The sequence below is a fragment of the Balaenoptera acutorostrata genome, chromosome 2 (genome assembly GCF_949987535.1).
Source record: "Balaenoptera acutorostrata chromosome 2, mBalAcu1.1, whole genome shotgun sequence".
Lineage (NCBI taxonomy): Eukaryota > Metazoa > Chordata > Mammalia > Artiodactyla > Balaenopteridae > Balaenoptera > Balaenoptera acutorostrata.
Window position 1 is genome coordinate 139,518,383 of NC_080065.1, and position 17,122 is coordinate 139,535,504.

Genomic DNA, 17,122 nt, shown 5'->3' on the forward strand with positions numbered 1-17,122 from the left:
AAAATGCTTGTTGTTAGTCACTGCATTAAGCAGAACATTTAGATAGTAATTCAGTTGTTGTTTCATCTGATCATCTGTTTCATCTACCTCTCCCCATCCCTACATTTTGAAACGTAAATTGTTTCTCTGATTATGTAATACATAAAAAATAGTACAAAATTCAAATGTACATGAGTATGGAAGTCAGACAGTGCTCACCCTTGTTGGGGTGCATGTAGACTGACTGAAAGGGAGCATGAGAGAAGCTTCTAGGGTACTGGTAATGTTATGTTTCTTGATATGGGTGCTAGTTACAAGGGTGTATTCAGTTACTGAAATTCAAGTACACTCATAACCTGTGTACTTCCATCTCTCTCTCTCTGGCATACTTCAATAAAAAGCTAAAAAATGAGGCATAGCATAAAAAATTTCCTTGTTATCCTGGCATCCTACTACCCAAACTTGTGCAAATTCCTTTCCCTGGAGACAACCGTTATTATTAGTTTCTTTTGAAACCTTTGGCAATAATCTATGAATATATTACCACACATGTATAAGTATCAATGACAGTATTAAATATTCTGTTGTGCATCTATACCTTGATTCTTTTCACTTACTAAATTTTGGAGCTCCGTTCTGTATCAGAATGTACAGAGCTGCCTCATTTTTTGGGTATCTGTAGGAGTTTCTACTGTATAGATATACAAGATTTAACCAGTCTTACACTGATGGACATAGAGGTTCTTGCGACCTTTTGCTATTACAAATACCACTGCAATCCCAGTCCATATGTATCTGCCATTTGGCATGTGTAGGTGCAGTTAAGTTCCTACAGTTAGAACTGCTGGGTCAAAGGGACGTGGATTTTAAATTTAATTATTAGACATGGCCAAATTGTCCTTCGAGACAACGTCTGTCTTTAGTGGATGCATCCTAGAGACGCTAGGGCTTTTGTGGAAAAGAACATACCGACGGGTGCCATGGCCACAAGGTTGTCTGTCAGCTCCCCTCTTTCTGCTGCGGTCTGCAGAGCACCTTGTAGATCTCCTTTCCAAAGCGCGAGCTGGTGAAACAATTCGGGGTGGCCGTTCTCCAAGTGACCTTTTCCTGTTTGGAGGAGAGATATTTGGAAGGTGTTTCAGAAACATCTGTCTGCACTGTCTTCTAGAAAAAGAAAGGCAGGATGAACGACAGGAATAGATTCCTAGAATATGTAGTCACTGGCTCATGGGTAAGTCACTTGCCAGAGTGTTCATAATGGGGCCTGAAGCCCACTCAGTCACTTGTCCACCCACCCACCCACTTCTACTTGCACTCAGACACTCAGAATGGACACTGTATGTTTAGGGTCCTGTGACAGATGTGAGTGAGGGGTGTTTGTGAACATGCAAATAGGGGAACTCAAAACCTAGTTAGCGGACATGTAAAACTAACCATTACCATACCACAGGATGGCAGCCGTATAAGAGGTATGTATAAAGCGTTAGGGAAGCATAAAGATGGACAGGATTGTGTTGATTGGACTAGTCTCACCTTCAACCTCAATCATTCTGTACAGGGTAGCCCTGTCTGTGAAAAGCCCCAGGTGAAACCTTTGCTCAAGATCAGCAGACACATCCTCCTTTGGCTCTGCTAATTCAAAAAGACAAAAATTCAGATGAAGTCATTTAATAGGTTACTGTTTTCTGTCCAGTTACTTCCAAATGTATGTAACACCCATTTCAGATGCTGAGAAAAAGAGACCTGTGCCCTTGTTTACCCTAACAGAGACCCCTGCTGGTTACAAAGATAGCAAAATATGAAAATACTTTGTTAGGTTTGTTAGGTTTGTTTGTCAGGTTTGTTAGGCTCAGGTTTTATACTGTTTGAATTTCATTTTATCATGTGCATCCCTTTTCAACACATAAAGTTCAAAATTAAAAAGAAAAAAGTTGCTCAAATGTCAAAATAACACACATTAGGTGAGGGCTTTGAAAAACTGAAACCAAAAACCCTTCTATAAACAAAAACTTCCATCAAAAATTTTTAAAGGAACTGCCGTATTAAGGGTTATTTCCAATGAGCAAATGATTTTCTTTTCTACGTGTACATGCTGTTTACTGGGGAAAAACAGTTGATGGAATTGATTCACGCTGAAATATTGAAGCCATCATACCAATTCCAGCACCCATATGGCTGGCAACAACTTGATTTATAATAGAAAAGCAGAGCATTATGTCTCCAAGGCACTGGAGAGTGCTGACAGCGGTCAGAGCGCGGACAGAACCTGGCAGCGGGGCGTGGGGGAGGGATGATGCAGAAACACAACAATTTTGGACATTTGTTGGCTCATTCATGTAACATATAAACAAGCACTTCTTATGTGTCAGTTCCCAGAAGACTACGGATGGGCCAAGGAAGTGTATTTCTGTACCTCTGGAGTGTTTTGCAGTGGCTAATACCAAACAGTCCTGATGAAGCTCCTCTTTGGATCTGTGGTCCAGACTTGTACTCAGTGGAAGCATGGAACGAGCTTTTCGCTTCTTGATTAAGGCTTCTGAAATGTAATAAAAGTACAGACTGTCTGAAGAAGAGTTGATCAAAAACACAAAACTGAATGCATGCCCATTGTGTGTGTAACCTACTGGAGGGATACTGCTGGGCAGAGAAAGTTCCCACTCTTATAAGGAAGCTTTCAAATTAAATTAGCTGGGGGCAGTGTTCACAACACACACAAACGTGTCCCTGTGAACACTTGTGAAGCAACATCAACAACTGCAAAATGACGGTTCCTCAAGTACTAAAAAAATGACCCCAAATCGAACCAATCAAAACACTTACAAATATTTAAAATCTAAAACAAAAGGAAAAACTGAAAACTTTTGAGTTTTCAGTTGCATGTAATATTTGAGGATACTTTAACAAAATATTTTATTTATTTATTTGTAATAGCCAAATAAATAAATTTGTTTTTTATTCTTTTGTTAAAAATTTTTTGGCTGCGTTGGGTCTTCATTGCTGCACACAGGCTTTCTCTAGTTGTGGTGAGAGGGGGCTACTCTTTGTTGCGGTGCACGGGCTTCTCATTGCGGCAGCTTCTCTTGTTGCAGAGCACGGGCTCTAGGAGCACAGGCTTCAGTAGTTACAGCACGCGGGCTCAGTAGTTGTGGCTCGTGGGCTCTAGAGCGCAGGCTCAGTAGTTGCGGTGCACGGACTTAGTTGCTCCGCAGCATATGGGATCTTCCTGGACCAGGGATTGAACCTGTGTCCCCTGCATTGGCAGGCGGATTCTTCACCACTGCACCACTAGGGAAGTCCCCCCAAATATTTTAATTATTAAATACCAACCTGGCTTTTCTTTAGGTGCCTCCTTTTTCAGTAAAGTGACTTTGTTATTAATGGTGACTTTTGACTTTTCAAAACCTAAGGATGCTGGAGTGCAGATAACTGGTTCTTTAGAAACTACATCATGGGGAAAAAGAAAAAAATTTGGATAAGAACAATGTAGAATCTAGTTCTTTTTAAAAATTAAGAGTATACCAGTCTTAATGGTGTGATTTTATCTATTACCCCAAATATAAGATGAAATATTTCAGATAGGAAGCATGGGTAGTCTCCCTTTCCCCAGCTCACAAACTGCCTTCCAGGAATCTGTAGGTTTATTACTTAGAACTCTTGACTAATTGATCTAAGGAAAAGTTATAAAGGTTCTAGCCTCCACAGCTTTATACCATAGGTCTAGGAGTTCCCAAACTTGGCTTGGGTGACAAAGTACTAATTGCATATTTAATTACACAAACAAGGAACAACTTTACCAATAGAAATTTAAAGTGTATGGGATACAGAGTCACAATCCTGAGTGTACACACCATGAACTAAAAAAAAACACAAAAAACAAAAAACCCAAACTAAGTTGTTGATCTACAGGGGTAAAAGAACATTTTATGATAAAGAAGTATTCTGATGAATCTAAAAAATAAATCCATTAAACTTTTTAGATCTTTATTTACCCAAACTGTGGGTCCCAGTGGCCATCCCTTGGGATGGAGAGGGTCAGGGAGAACTCTGTACCATATGTTTTGGCCATTTTAAATTCTGTCACATCAAAATATTCTGCTGTAGAATTAAACGAGTCAGTCCTATTTATATTGTTTGCCTGCAAGTTCCCAGAGTGGCGATAGTTTCTAGGTCAGATATTTGTAAGGGACAATGGTTTCTTTCAGTAAACATGGCTGATGACATCATATTGTTAAAACTTTCCCCATGTAAGTTTCTATGTATACATTGACCTAGTTTCACTTTGTCCCACAGTCTTACCCTGCTCAAGTTGATAAGAAGTGTTCTCTATAGAACTTCACTATTTCCATCCCAATCATCCATTAGATCCCCTTAACACTTCAAAGGTAGACCTGGCTTAGTTTCCTGGTCATGACTACTAAGTCCTAGAGAGTTAGTGAAACACAGGATTTGGCCACATACCTGCCGAGGTGACACCACAGGGTAGCTCTGGCTCCCGGGCTTCCTCCTCAGTCTCCTGGTCTGACACTCCGTTCTCAACAGGGCCCGAGCTCTCCTTTACGCTCTCTTCTTCATTCCCGTTACACAATTCCTGCTTTACAGGCACTCTCAAGATGGGCTTTTTCTTCTTTTTGGGCTTTGGCTTAGGTTGGGAGAGCCTTTTTTTCTCTAATTCAATACTTTTCTTGCCTATAGAAATCACAATTCAGAAAAGGATAGATTAAAGTATATATTCTTGGTTAAAAGCACTCTAGGAGATAATCTCCAAAACCTTATTTCTCTTCTTTTTGATAACATTCTTATCCTTTCCATTCCTTCCCAATGAATTCTTAGTTATATTATCAAAATGTTAACCAAACCAAACTCTTTTGGGATTTCATTAAATCATAAACACAATGCCCATTTACCCCTGAATACTTGAGTGTGTATCCTACAAACAAGGATATTCTACATCATCAGAGCACAACCATTAAAATCAGGAAATTAACGATGATACATTACTCCTGCCTACTCCCACCTCACTTAAGTTCTGCCAGTTGTACCAAGAATGTCCTTTATAGCAAAAGGAGTCAATCCAGGACTACATGTTGCACTGGCTTGTTATGTCTCTACTTTCTTTCAGCCTGAACAGGCTCAGATTTTATTTTGACTTTTATGACTGGAAACTCATGAAGATTACAGGACAGTTATTTTGTCAGATTTCCTTCAAATTGGGTCTGCCTTATGTTTTTCATGATTAGATTTAGGTTATGCATTTCATTGCTGTAGGCAATCACTGATTTGCTGTCACTGTAGTTTAGTTTTGTCTGTTTTAGAAATTCATATGATTTATAACTACATTTCTTTTTTTTTTTTTAATTTATTTTATTTATTTTTGGCTGCATTGGGTCTTTGTTGCTGTGCACGGGCTTTCTCTAGTTGCGGCGAGCAGGGGCTACTCTTTGTTGTGGTGCATGGGCTCTTCATTGCAGTGGCTTCTCTTGTTGGGGAGCACGGGCTCTAGGTGCGCAGGGTTCAGTAGTTGTGGCATGTGGGCTCAGAAGTTGTGGCTCGTAGGCTCTAGAGCACAGGCTCAGTAGTTGTGGCATATGGGCTTAGTTGCTCCGTGGCATGTGGGATCTTCCCAGACCAGGGCTCGAACCCCTGTCGCCTGCATTGGCAGGCGGATTCTTAACCATTGCACCGCCAGGGAAGCCCTATAACTACATTTCATACTCTGTATTAGCTATACAGTATTTAGTCTTTGTGCCCAGCTTCTTTTGCTAGGCATAATCCTTTTTGAGATTCATCCATTTTGTTGTGTTTAAAAGTAGTTACTTGCTTTTTATTGCTGAGTAGAATTCCACTACAGGATATACCACAGTTTATTTACCAGCTGATGTACATATTTTTTTTTTTTTTTTTAGATTTGATGGAGAAGAGGCAGGGTCAAGGGCTTTTTTTAAAAAAAAAATTTTTATTTATTTATTTATTTATTTATTTATGGCTGTGTTGGGTCTCCGTTTCTGTGCGAGGGCTTTCCTTAGTTGTGGCAAGTGGGGGCCACTCTTCATTGCGGTGCGCGGGCCTCTCACTATCGCGGCCTCTCTTGTTGCGGAGCACAGGCTCCAGACGCGCAGGCTCAGCAATTGTGGCTCACGGGCCCAGCCGCTCCACGGCAAGTGGGATCTTCCCAGACCAGGGCTTGAACCTGGGTCCCCTGCATTGGCAGGCAGATTCTCAACCACTGCGCCACCAGGGAAGCCCCAGCTGATGTACATTTGGGTTGCTGTTTCCGGTTTGTGGCAATTATAGATAAAGCTATGAGCATTCTTTTATAAGTCTTTATATGGATGTATCATTTCATTTCTTCGGGTATATTTCTAGCTGTTTATATACTCTGTCTAGTTTTCTAGCTATTTCTGGTGAGTGGGCAAATCTGGTACCAGTTATTCTTTTATAGCCAGAAATGGAATTCTGTTAATTATTTCAAGTTCAGATTGTCCCAGATTTGGGTAGCCAGCCCCTTCAAGCTGGCTTCTTTGTCCTTTTGATGATCTCTATTCTTTGAGCACTTCCTTCCTTTGTGGCATATGATGTTGCAGGCTCATCTTGTATTTTTCCTGTCCTAACCTGGAATTAGCCATTTCTCCAGAAGCCCTGGTCGGTCCCTTTTAATGGGGAATGATATTTAGAAAACAAGCTCTGGATGCTAGGTATACTTTTTACTATTTGGGTGTTATCCTCAGGCCCCTCATGGCTGCTATCCTTGCTTGGGCTTCCAACCCTACCATCCTGTTGCTGCCGCCCTGCACGAATGTCTTGTTTGCTTGACTCCAGTCAACTCATTCACTGAGGAAAGGAGAAAGGGAATTAGGCAAGCCTTTATGGGCTCCAGGTTTTGACTGACCTTGAGGAGGTCGGGAATGTTCTTGCATGGAAGTGAGCCATTTGTACACACAGAAGTCATCTGCCCCTGAGTAGATGCAGTCTGGATCCAACGGGGACCATGCGATGCAAAGCAGTCGACCTCGATGTCCTCGGAAATTGCATAGAGGCTCTTCCTGGAGAGTATCCCACACCTAAAATCAAAAGTCACACAAGAGAATAATTTCTGGTTATTCTATTGTTTTTTGGGGGGTATACATTTTTGAAAAAATCTTAAAAATCTGTGTACTCTAATTTCCTCTTGTGATTTGTACTTTTAGGAGTTCAGTTTCAGAAAGTGCTATTTCCTGTGGGAGGTTTATGTATTCTGGGATATAGAGGCATTCCCATGTGGATGACTTTCAGTAAGCTTTAATGATGCCCTATGGATTTCACTGTCCTGAACCAGTATCGTATGTTATTTTTGGGCTGGGGATTCAGATACCATGAAGAGAATTCTAATTCAGAGCCCACACCTGCACATGTGATGGATGCTTAGGGTTCTAACTTCTCACAGGTGATTCTTCTGTCTGTGGGCAAATGATCAATTTCCTTGCTGTTTCTTGAATAACTCCAGTCTGCACTGCACAAAGGGTAGCCCGTCATGGCTCTCAGCTCTGTGCAGATAGCTCATTTACCACTCACTACTGAGACAGACATCCATCACAGATGATAGATCCCCAGTTCCTAAGGTCTCTTCTGGTTCTGATATCCGAAACTCACCCAATACCTCTGGTTTGACATCTCATCTTTATTTTTGAGAACTTGGAGGTCTCAAAATTGGTAAATTGAGGTAAATTGAGTTACCAATTTATTATTAGAAATATTTCTTCATTATTTATAGTCACCATTCTGTGATAGAACAGAATGGGAGGAGTGCTTTTCACATCAACTTTAGTCCATTAAACTGACAGTAGGTCAGAATGAAATCTTTAAAAACATCAGAATTTAGCTAGTTCCTATTAATATTTCCCCTTTCATCTAAGTAAAAAACACCCCAAACTTAGCCTGCCAAGGGCCCAGATATGTTTAATAAACTAAAATGCCCTCTAGAGCTCAGAAAAATCCCTTTCTATAGAAGATAATGGTGAGGGAAGGAGTCTGTACAAAACGGGGGGAAAAGAGGGAAGAGTTTAAGTTAGAGTACATAGTGAAGAACCCACTGAATCAAGGATGCACTAGTACCTGAGCTGTACCATCATAGGAAGCAGATATCAGCCTTCCGTCATGATGTGGGCTCCATGCCAGACTGGTAATCTTGGCTGTGTGCCCTGAGAGGGTCCGGTAGGGCTCTGTAATGGTCACTGGGGATTCAGGATTGCTCTCTGTAAGACAAGGGGATGATGTCATTTCTACCAGCAACAACAACAGAAAGACATAAAGGAGGGTATTAACACGGCAAGAGTCAAGATTTTGCCACGTGCTTTCTGTGTGATTTTCAATATTGTTTCTATGTGGGCAATGTTGTTTAGTAGTTAAGTGTGTAGGCATATCCACAGTGCCTGGCACATGGGCTTACTGCAAGAAGTGTTAGCTATCATTCTTTCTTTCTAAAAGCCATCAAAATGAAAGTAATACATTTTGGATGTGATACCAAGAACATATCACGTATATGGCACTCTAGCTAAAAATGTGTGACCTGAATCTAGTCATGAGAAAATAGGAGACCAAACCAAATTAAGGGGACATCTACAAAATAATGGGCTGGTATTCTTCAAAAAAATCAAGATGAGGGACTTTCCTGGTGGTCCCGTGGTTAAGACTCCACACTTCCAATGCAGGGGGCACGGGTTCGATCCCTGGTTGGGGAACAAGGATCCCACAGGCCACGTGGTGTGGCAAAAAAAAAAAAAAAAAGGCTGAGAGACTGTTCTAGATATAAAGGACAATATTGGATCAATTGACAACACTAGAATAAGCATGGCAGATCAAACTATTGTATTAAATTAACTGAAGTTTATAATGGAATTATGGTTATGTAAGGGAATAGCCTTATTCTTACAAAATACACAAATATTAAGGGATATGGGGCATGACACATGCAACACAAACAGTTTGGAAAAATACATACATACACACACACACAGAACAAAGCAAATATGACAAAATATAAGTTGTTGAATCTGTGAAAGGGTATATGGGAGTCCTTTGTACTATTCTTGCAACTTTCCTCTAAGTCTCAATTATTTAAATATAAGAAGGTAAAAATAAAATGAAATGGATTCTGGCCATTTATTTCCTTTTTCTATTATTCAGTAGATATGAAATAAAAAACAAACTAGGGTGACAGTATTACAGTAGAAAAAGATCTGCACTGCTCTTAAGAATTAAGTTAATGCTCTTCAATAAGCGATGCTGAGAAAACTGGACAGCTACCTGTAAAAGAATGAAATTACAACATTTTCTCACACTGTATACAAAAATAAAATGGATTAAAGACCTAAATGTAAGACCTGAAACCTTAGAACTCCTAGAAGAGAACTCTTCGACATAAATCATAGCAGTATTTTTTTTGGATCCGTCTCCTAAGGCAAAAGGAACAAAAGCAAAAATAAACAAATGGAACCTAATTAAACTTAAAAGCTTTTGCACAGCAAAGGAAACCATCGACAAAACGAAAAGACAACCTACTGAATGGGAGAAAATATTTGCAAATGACTGATAAGGGATTATTTCCAAAATACCTAAACAGCTCATAGAACTCAGTGTCAAAAAAACAAACAACCCAATTAAAAAATGGGCAGAACACCTGAATAGACATTTTTCCAAAGAAGATATGGCCAAAAGGCACATGAAAAATGCTCAACATCGCTAATCATCGAGAAATGCAAATCAAAACCACAGTCATATCATCTCACACCTGTCAGAATGGCTATCATCAAAAAGAACACAAATAGGGACTTTCCTGGTGGCACAGTGGTTAAGAATCTGCCTGCCAATGCAGGGGACATGGGTTCGAGCCCTGGTCCGGGAAGATCCCACATGCCGTGGAGTGACTAAGCCTGTGTGCCACAACTACTGAGCCTGTGCTCTAGAGCCCGTGTGCCACAACTACTGAAGCATGCGCGCTTAGAGCCTGTGCTCTGCAACAGAGAAGCCACTGCAATGAGAAGCCCATGCACTGCAACGAAGAGTAGCCCCTGCTTGCTGCAACTAGAGAAAGCCTGCGTGCAGCATCGAAGACCCAACGCAGCCAAAAAAACAAAACAAAACAAAACATAAACACAAATAACAAATGTTGGTGAGAATGTGGAGAAAAGAGAACTCTAGTACATTATTGGCGGGAATGTAACTGGTGCAGCCACTATGGAAAACAGTATGGAGGTGCCTCAAAAGACTAAAAATAGAAGTACCATATGACCCAGCAATTCCACTCCTGGGCATATATCCAGAAAAAATGAAAACACTAATTCTAAAAGATACATGTACTCCAATGTTCATAGCAACATTATTTACAACTGCCAAGATATGGAAGCAACCTCAATGTCCATCAACAGATGAATGGATAAAGATGTGGTATGTATGTACAATGGAATATTAGTCATAAGAAAGAAGGAAGTTCTGCTGTTTGCAACAACAGAGACCTAGAGGGTATTATGCTAAGTGAAATAAGTCAGACTGAGAAAGACAAATACTATATGTTTTCACTTATATGTGGAATCTAAAAGATAAAATGAATGAATATAACAAAAAAGAAACAGACTCACAGATATAGAGAGCAAACTAGTGGTTATCAGTGGGGAGAGGGCAGAGGGGAGGGGCAACATGGGAGTGTGGGATTAAGAGGTACAAACTTGTATATAAAATAAATAAGCAACAAGGATATATTGTATAGCACAGGGAAATATAGCCATTATTTTATAATAACTTTAAATGGATATAATCTATAAAAATACTGAATCACTATATTGTCTACCTGAAACTAATATGATATTGTAAATCAACTATACTTCAGTTTAAAAAAATTAAGTTTATGTTCTTTGCCAAAGTAGATATTTAATTTGAAATCAGAGGACTAGGATAAGCTTTCTAACATATCATGCTTATTAGTTACAAACTGTCTACTATTTATTATTAGAAAAATCTATGTATACTTTATTAGTTTTCCTATATTCCTTTTAACTTGAGAGTCACTGCTAGAATAAAAATTTTTTTGTTATTACAAATAAAGATTCTCAGGAAATCACTGGAAATTAGTTCTAGAGAAATTTAAAATGTCAGCTTGAAATTTTCACTATGGTTGACAGTACATACTCTCCAGCACTTTGGAAACAGATTAGTGTCACATTATAATTTCTTCATATTAGAAAAAAAAGTAATTACATCTCTTTCACATTAAAAGAACAGGCGCCTCTGACCACTTATGGTTCTTCTGGGTGCTGAAGAAATTCAGAGAAGTTTAAGATTCATTAAGGAATACATCATGAAAATATGAAAAAGATCAACGTGCCAGGCAGGGACTAGTAGTTACTAGAACACATGCAGACTCTGCAATTAGACAATCTGGGTTTGAATCTAGGCTCTATCATATACTAGCTGTGGGACTTATGGAAGTGAGCTAACCGCTCTGAGCCTCAGTTTAATCAGGAAAATGAAGATAACAAAACCTACCTCCCAGGACTGTGAGAATTAGGTGCAGTCACACATGGAAACACTGAGGGAAGGGGATATAAACTGGCAAAATCTCTTTGGAGAGCGACAGTTTCACACAAGATGCAAAGTCATATCCCTACCCCTGGCCTGGAATAACTATAGCAATAACTATACTTTAGAAAATCTGGAGAAAACATGCAGCAAACTAATAACACTGGTTTTTACTGAGGGATGGGATTAGGGAATTTCGTCATGTTTGAAACTTTTGTTGTATTTTAAATAAGGTGAATACTAAATATTAAATACTACTTTTGAAAGCAGAAAAATAAGAAAAGTAGTATTTACTTTAATACCAAAAAGAAAGGAAAAAAGGCACAGAAATTGCAACAAGAAGTAGCGGAACACATATACCACCCCCAATATGGAACGAAACCAAAGTTACCTATGACGGTCTGCAGGTTGTGCACATAAATGACTGCACTGTTGGACCCAGAGGCCATCAGATAGCTCAGCTCTGGCTGGCTGCCATACTCATGATGCCAGCTAATAGTATTCACAAGCTTGTGATGCTGCTGGATGGTGCAGATCAGTTTCAAGTTAGGAACCTTGAATATTTCTATTGATCTGGAATAAGAAACACACCAAGACAAGAAAGATGGATGCTCAAATTACAGTCCAATGCAAACAGGTATCTCCCTCATTCCATCAGTCAAAGAAAGGTGAAATGGAATAGGATAACCCTATATAAACTGCAGAGGTTACTCTCTCACAAAGAACCAGATACAAAAAGTAGTTCTTTCAAACAGTTTTCACAAATCTCAACAATCTCTGGAAAGTTGTGTTTATCAGGCTCTTATAATAAATGGTGCAAGGGAGAAGCTAAAAGAAGAATTAATAAACCAATGGCTGAAATAGGACTATGTTACTATGATCAACATTGGAAGGGGAAAAAAAAACCCTAAAAAAAACAAAAACAAAAAGATGTTGGAAAGGGCATGGTGAAGCCTAAAAAGCATTTCTGCCTAGGTTTACTTTAAAAAAAATGAAGGGAGATTTAGGCAGTTTAATTCTGGAGATGAGGATTCTATGAAGCACACAATAGCCAAAACACGGAGTAGGCAAACATTCTCTTTGGGCTGAAAATATTTAACTTATTTTGCAGTTCTCAAAGGTGCAGAGAGCTGAGTCATTTAAGGATATCCAGGATAAGTCAGAATATCAACTACAACTAGGTTTTCCCAACTAACATTACAGATGGCATTAGCTTGTGATCAAATATATGTGCAATTACAAAGTTTTTTTTTTTTAAAGAAACAAACACATACCCATCTTCATTGCCAAGAGCCATGATTTTGCCATCTGCTTTCCAGCTGATCTCTGTGTGTACAGGCAATTTGTACTAGAAAGCAAAACAAACCAATCTTGACTGAAAACATTGTTCTTCTTACAAATCAGTGATGACAGTGTGGGGAAAAAAAAGAAAATCCCTAGTTTAAAAATGTTCTAATTGTACATCAGCCATTCTTATAAATAATCTACATAATTCGCCAAAGAGTTACTAAGAGAAGTATCTGAAATACCATTTCCTAAATGGGATAAAAAAGAGAGGCCAGTAAATACTAAATGTCTGCAGTGTCTAACCTTGTGAAATGAACTTAATTAAAATGATTTTTGTCCCACAGTAAGACATGAAACATATCCATTGGCTTTGATAACATGGGGGTGGTCGCCTTTTTAATAGAAGTCATACACACTACCCTTTTTTCTTCCTATCTCTTCTGTTTCTTTTCCAGAATGGTTTTTTTTTTTTTTTTCTAACTTTTTTTGGTGTTCCCCAAAGCTTCCTGGGCCCTCTTCTTTTCTTACTTGTCTCTTTAGATCACCTCATACATACCCGCAGCTTCTTTAGCTACCATTCATGTGAAGGGACTCCAAATTTCTATTTCCAGCCCAAACTCCTTACATGAGCCTCTGATCCATACATTTAACTGTCACAAAACTAAAAGTTTGTTAAGAATAGGAATTTTGTCTCTTTTATTCATTGTTGAATGTTAATGTTCAGATAACATTTAAGACATGAAGGAATACAGTCAACAAAAGTAATTCAATTTATGATTAAATGTTATTTTTATGCTAGCCATACAAAATAATGAGCAACAGTAAAAAATGCTCATTTGAAAGAGTAAGGAAATCTCAACATTTATGGTTTCATTTAAAAAGACAGTTCTGGCATACAGATACATTGATAGGATGGTAAAGAAAAGTGGCTAAATGTGGAAATCTCAGTCAAGGATATAAGGAAATTATTTGTATTATTTTTGCAACTTTTGTGTAAATCTGTAATTATTTCACTAAAAAATTAAAAACAAAATGACAATTCTGTCTTGAGCAAAATACCTTATAGCCGCACTTGAATACCATATTAAAAAAATATTTTTACGAACACCTCACTCTGGAGAAAGTGGCTGGCGTGAAAAGGCTGCTTTATATTCAAGATCGGATTATAATAAATCACCATTGCAATTGAGAGAAGCTTGAAATCTGCCTGAGCATAATGGATACCTCTTATAATGGCATTTATCATGCAAGATGAGAAGCCAAGAAGATGGAGAGATCATGAGAAGACTTTAGACCACAAGAACTCACTTTGATTGAATTGGTGTCCCTGATGAGTTTGTTGATGTCAAAGGCCTCTCCACTAAGCTTCCAGGGGTTGTGTTGTAAGACAATCCCTTCCCCTCCACAGCTGTATAGAGTGAGGGAAGGTCTGTCCCCTTCTCCTCCTATATGAGATAAGAAAAGAAAGCTTATCAGTTTTGTATTTCACCAACTTAACTATTTGTTGCTATAGTATGACCATATCATACTATGAGATGTTTTAAAAGAACTGCATTAATATATTGGAATAAAGTCACTGTTCTCTGCATCTGAACACAGTTGTTGGGGGCAGAAGTAAACAGGGTATATTAATTCTACATTAATATTTATAATACAACATATTTGCTTTAAACATTCTTCTGCCACTCAAAATAGTAGGGGTGCCAAAGCTGGGATCAGAAAACATGTTTTCAAAGTTTTGGGGAATTTACCTTCTCTTACTGAAACAAGTACTCTTTGGGCATTTAAATATATGGAGCTGCAGGACTTGCTATGACTAAGTGTAAGAAGCTGTACTCAAAGCAATGATTTCTTTGGTGTTACAGCAATCATCATGTTGATTTTTAAGAAGCAAACAGTGGTTCTGGTGGGTTTCTGTAAGGGCAAGTTTTATTTTCACCACTGCTAGAACTATGCTTGGCACAAATCAAGGATCAACATTTGTTGAATGAATGAATGAATGAACTACCACTGCAATGCTGCTTGAGTTCTGATGATTTACACTGTAAACGTTTACATTATTATGGAAATTTACAGATGTTCCATTATAGATGGTGAAGAAAAGATTACCAAAGACTTTTGCTGAACGTACTTGTTTTTAAAATTCTGCAAGACCTACCACTGTAGGCTAAGAAAGAGAAAGATAAGGCTGAGGGGCTAGAAAAGGAAAAGGGTCAGAATACAGTCAAAGGCAACAAGAGATCATTTGAGAAATTCTAAGTTTGCTTTAACTGTAGGTGAAAACAGATGATCATTAACATTATAATTCTTTTTTAAAAAAAATTTTGTTTTTTTAATAAATTGCTTATCTTACTTTATTTATTTTTTTGGCCAAACTGCTCGGCTTGCGGTATCTTAGTTCTTGGACCAGGGAATGAACCTGGGCCCTTGGCAGTAAGAGCACGGAGTCCTAACCACTGGACCTCCAGGGAATTCCCAACATTATAATTCTGATAAAATTAAAAGGTGATAGCAAATTTTAGTGAAAATCATTAGACTAGGTATCAGGACCCAGCATGAGATAACTATATTCACAATGAAAAAATTCAGCTCAAAGAGACCAAATATGCTTTAGTTTGGAGTTTGGAGAGGCTTATTCTGGGTGAATGCTTTCTAATTTATCACCTGTTAGAGCTGCCCTCAAGGACCCCTGGGGACATAGCAGCTTGCTTAAGTAATCACTGCACTAGAATATTTATGATTCTTTCCAGGTTGCATATCCTAGGATTAAGTTGAAAGAAAGAGAATACTCTCACGTTTGTTACAGAATGACTCACACTTACCGAGTGTCATGGAGGGTACTGGTGGCCCCCAGGCTAAAGAGTATACAGTCTTCTTGTGATATGTGCTAGAAATCTGTGGAGGTCTGGGGGGTAGGGGGATTACAAACAGAAAGACTTAAAACAAAAAGATATAGTGGAAAACAGACCATCTTTTTCAAAAAGTTGCCTGTTATATAAACTTAGTTGCTGATATTAAAGAAAAATAATTTAACAGTACCCTTCTCCAAATAACTGACTGTAAACAAGCAAACACTTAAATAATATACCATGTAATGATAGCTACTAACAAAATAATTAAGTCCCAAACATACTTCACCCAGTAAAAAACTGTTATTAACCTCCCCAACTGGCCAGCTTGGGATCATTTTCCCCATCTCTGTCAAATATTCTAATATTACTGTAGTTATATACCAGTGTAAAGGCTATCACAACTAGAGAAAAACAGGACAAGACAGAAAATGCAAACTGTTAAGCCCAGAACTAGGGTTACTGCTAAGCATATATTATCACCATGCAAATGTATCCACCTTATAGTCAAGTAAAAGACTAGAAGTCATTTTTGGCTTACCCTGTCGTTAACGTCACATTCTTAAACTAAGACAAGATTTTATTTCATTTTATTTCTTTGGCTGTGCCTTGCGGCTTTCAGGATCTTTCTTCCCAACCAGGGATCGAACCCGTGCCCCCTGCGGTGGAAGCTCGGAGTCCTAACCACTGGACCACCAGGGAATTCCCAAGATTTTAGAGTAGATAGATTTTAAAGTTTTTTTTTCCTGGATTAATATTTTTATTTTTCACAAACATTCATTTCTTCCATCTTTTCTACCTAATAATGCATTTATTTATTTAATTAAAAATTTTAAAATTTGTTTTACCGTTTTTAAAGGTTACTTTCCATTTAATTATTACAAAATACTGGCTATATTCCCCATGTTGTACAGTACATCCTTGAGCCTATCTTACACCCAAGAGTTTGTACCTCCCACTCCCCCACCCCTAGAGTCCACCCCACCCCAACCACTAGTTTGTTCTCTGTATCTGTGAGTCTGCTTCTTTTTTGTTATATTCACTTGTTTGTTGTATTTTTTAGATTCCACATGTAAGTGATAGCATACACTATTTGTCTTTCTCTGTCTGACTTATTTCACTTCACATAATGCCCTCCACATCAATCCATGTTGCTTCAAATGGCAAAATTTCATTATTTTTTATGGCTGAGTAGTTATTCCATTGTGTGTGTGTGTGTGTGTGTGTGTGTGTGTGTGTGTGTGTGTGTATACACACAACGTTTTTGTCCTTTCATCTGTTGATAGACACTTAGGTTGCTTCCATATCTAGGCAGTTGTAAATAATGCTGCTGTGAACACTGGGGTGCATGTATCTTTTCGAATTAGTGTTTTTGGTTTTTTTTGGATATATACCCAGGAGTGGAATTGCTGGATCATATGGTAGTTCTTTTTGAGTTTTTGATTTTTTTTTTTTTTTTT

At 38.4% G+C, this 17,122-nt stretch overlaps 1 protein-coding gene across 2 annotated transcripts in view; it reads right to left on the minus strand.

The window, feature by feature from the left end:
- Positions 1–17,122, minus strand: part of GEMIN5 (gem nuclear organelle associated protein 5) — a 42,014-nt gene that overhangs the window by 12,053 nt on the left and 12,839 nt on the right. The window contains exons 10-20 of one of the 2 annotated variants that reach the window (XM_007165505.2): positions 15,636–15,718; positions 14,122–14,258; positions 12,801–12,874; positions 11,918–12,099; positions 8,068–8,207; positions 6,866–7,037; positions 4,438–4,665; positions 3,307–3,420; positions 2,393–2,515; positions 1,513–1,608; positions 949–1,086 (exon numbers count right to left, since the gene is read on the minus strand). In XM_007165505.2, the coding sequence (XP_007165567.2) occupies positions 949–1,086; positions 1,513–1,608; positions 2,393–2,515; positions 3,307–3,420; positions 4,438–4,665; positions 6,866–7,037; positions 8,068–8,207; positions 11,918–12,099; positions 12,801–12,874; positions 14,122–14,258; positions 15,636–15,718 (1,487 nt within the window). Of the gene's footprint in view, positions 1–948; positions 1,087–1,512; positions 1,612–2,392; positions 2,516–3,306; positions 3,421–4,437; positions 4,666–6,865; positions 7,038–8,067; positions 8,208–11,917; positions 12,100–12,800; positions 12,875–14,121; positions 14,259–15,635; positions 15,719–17,122 lie in introns of both variants that reach the window. The other variant, XM_007165504.2, reaches the window with a different exon arrangement.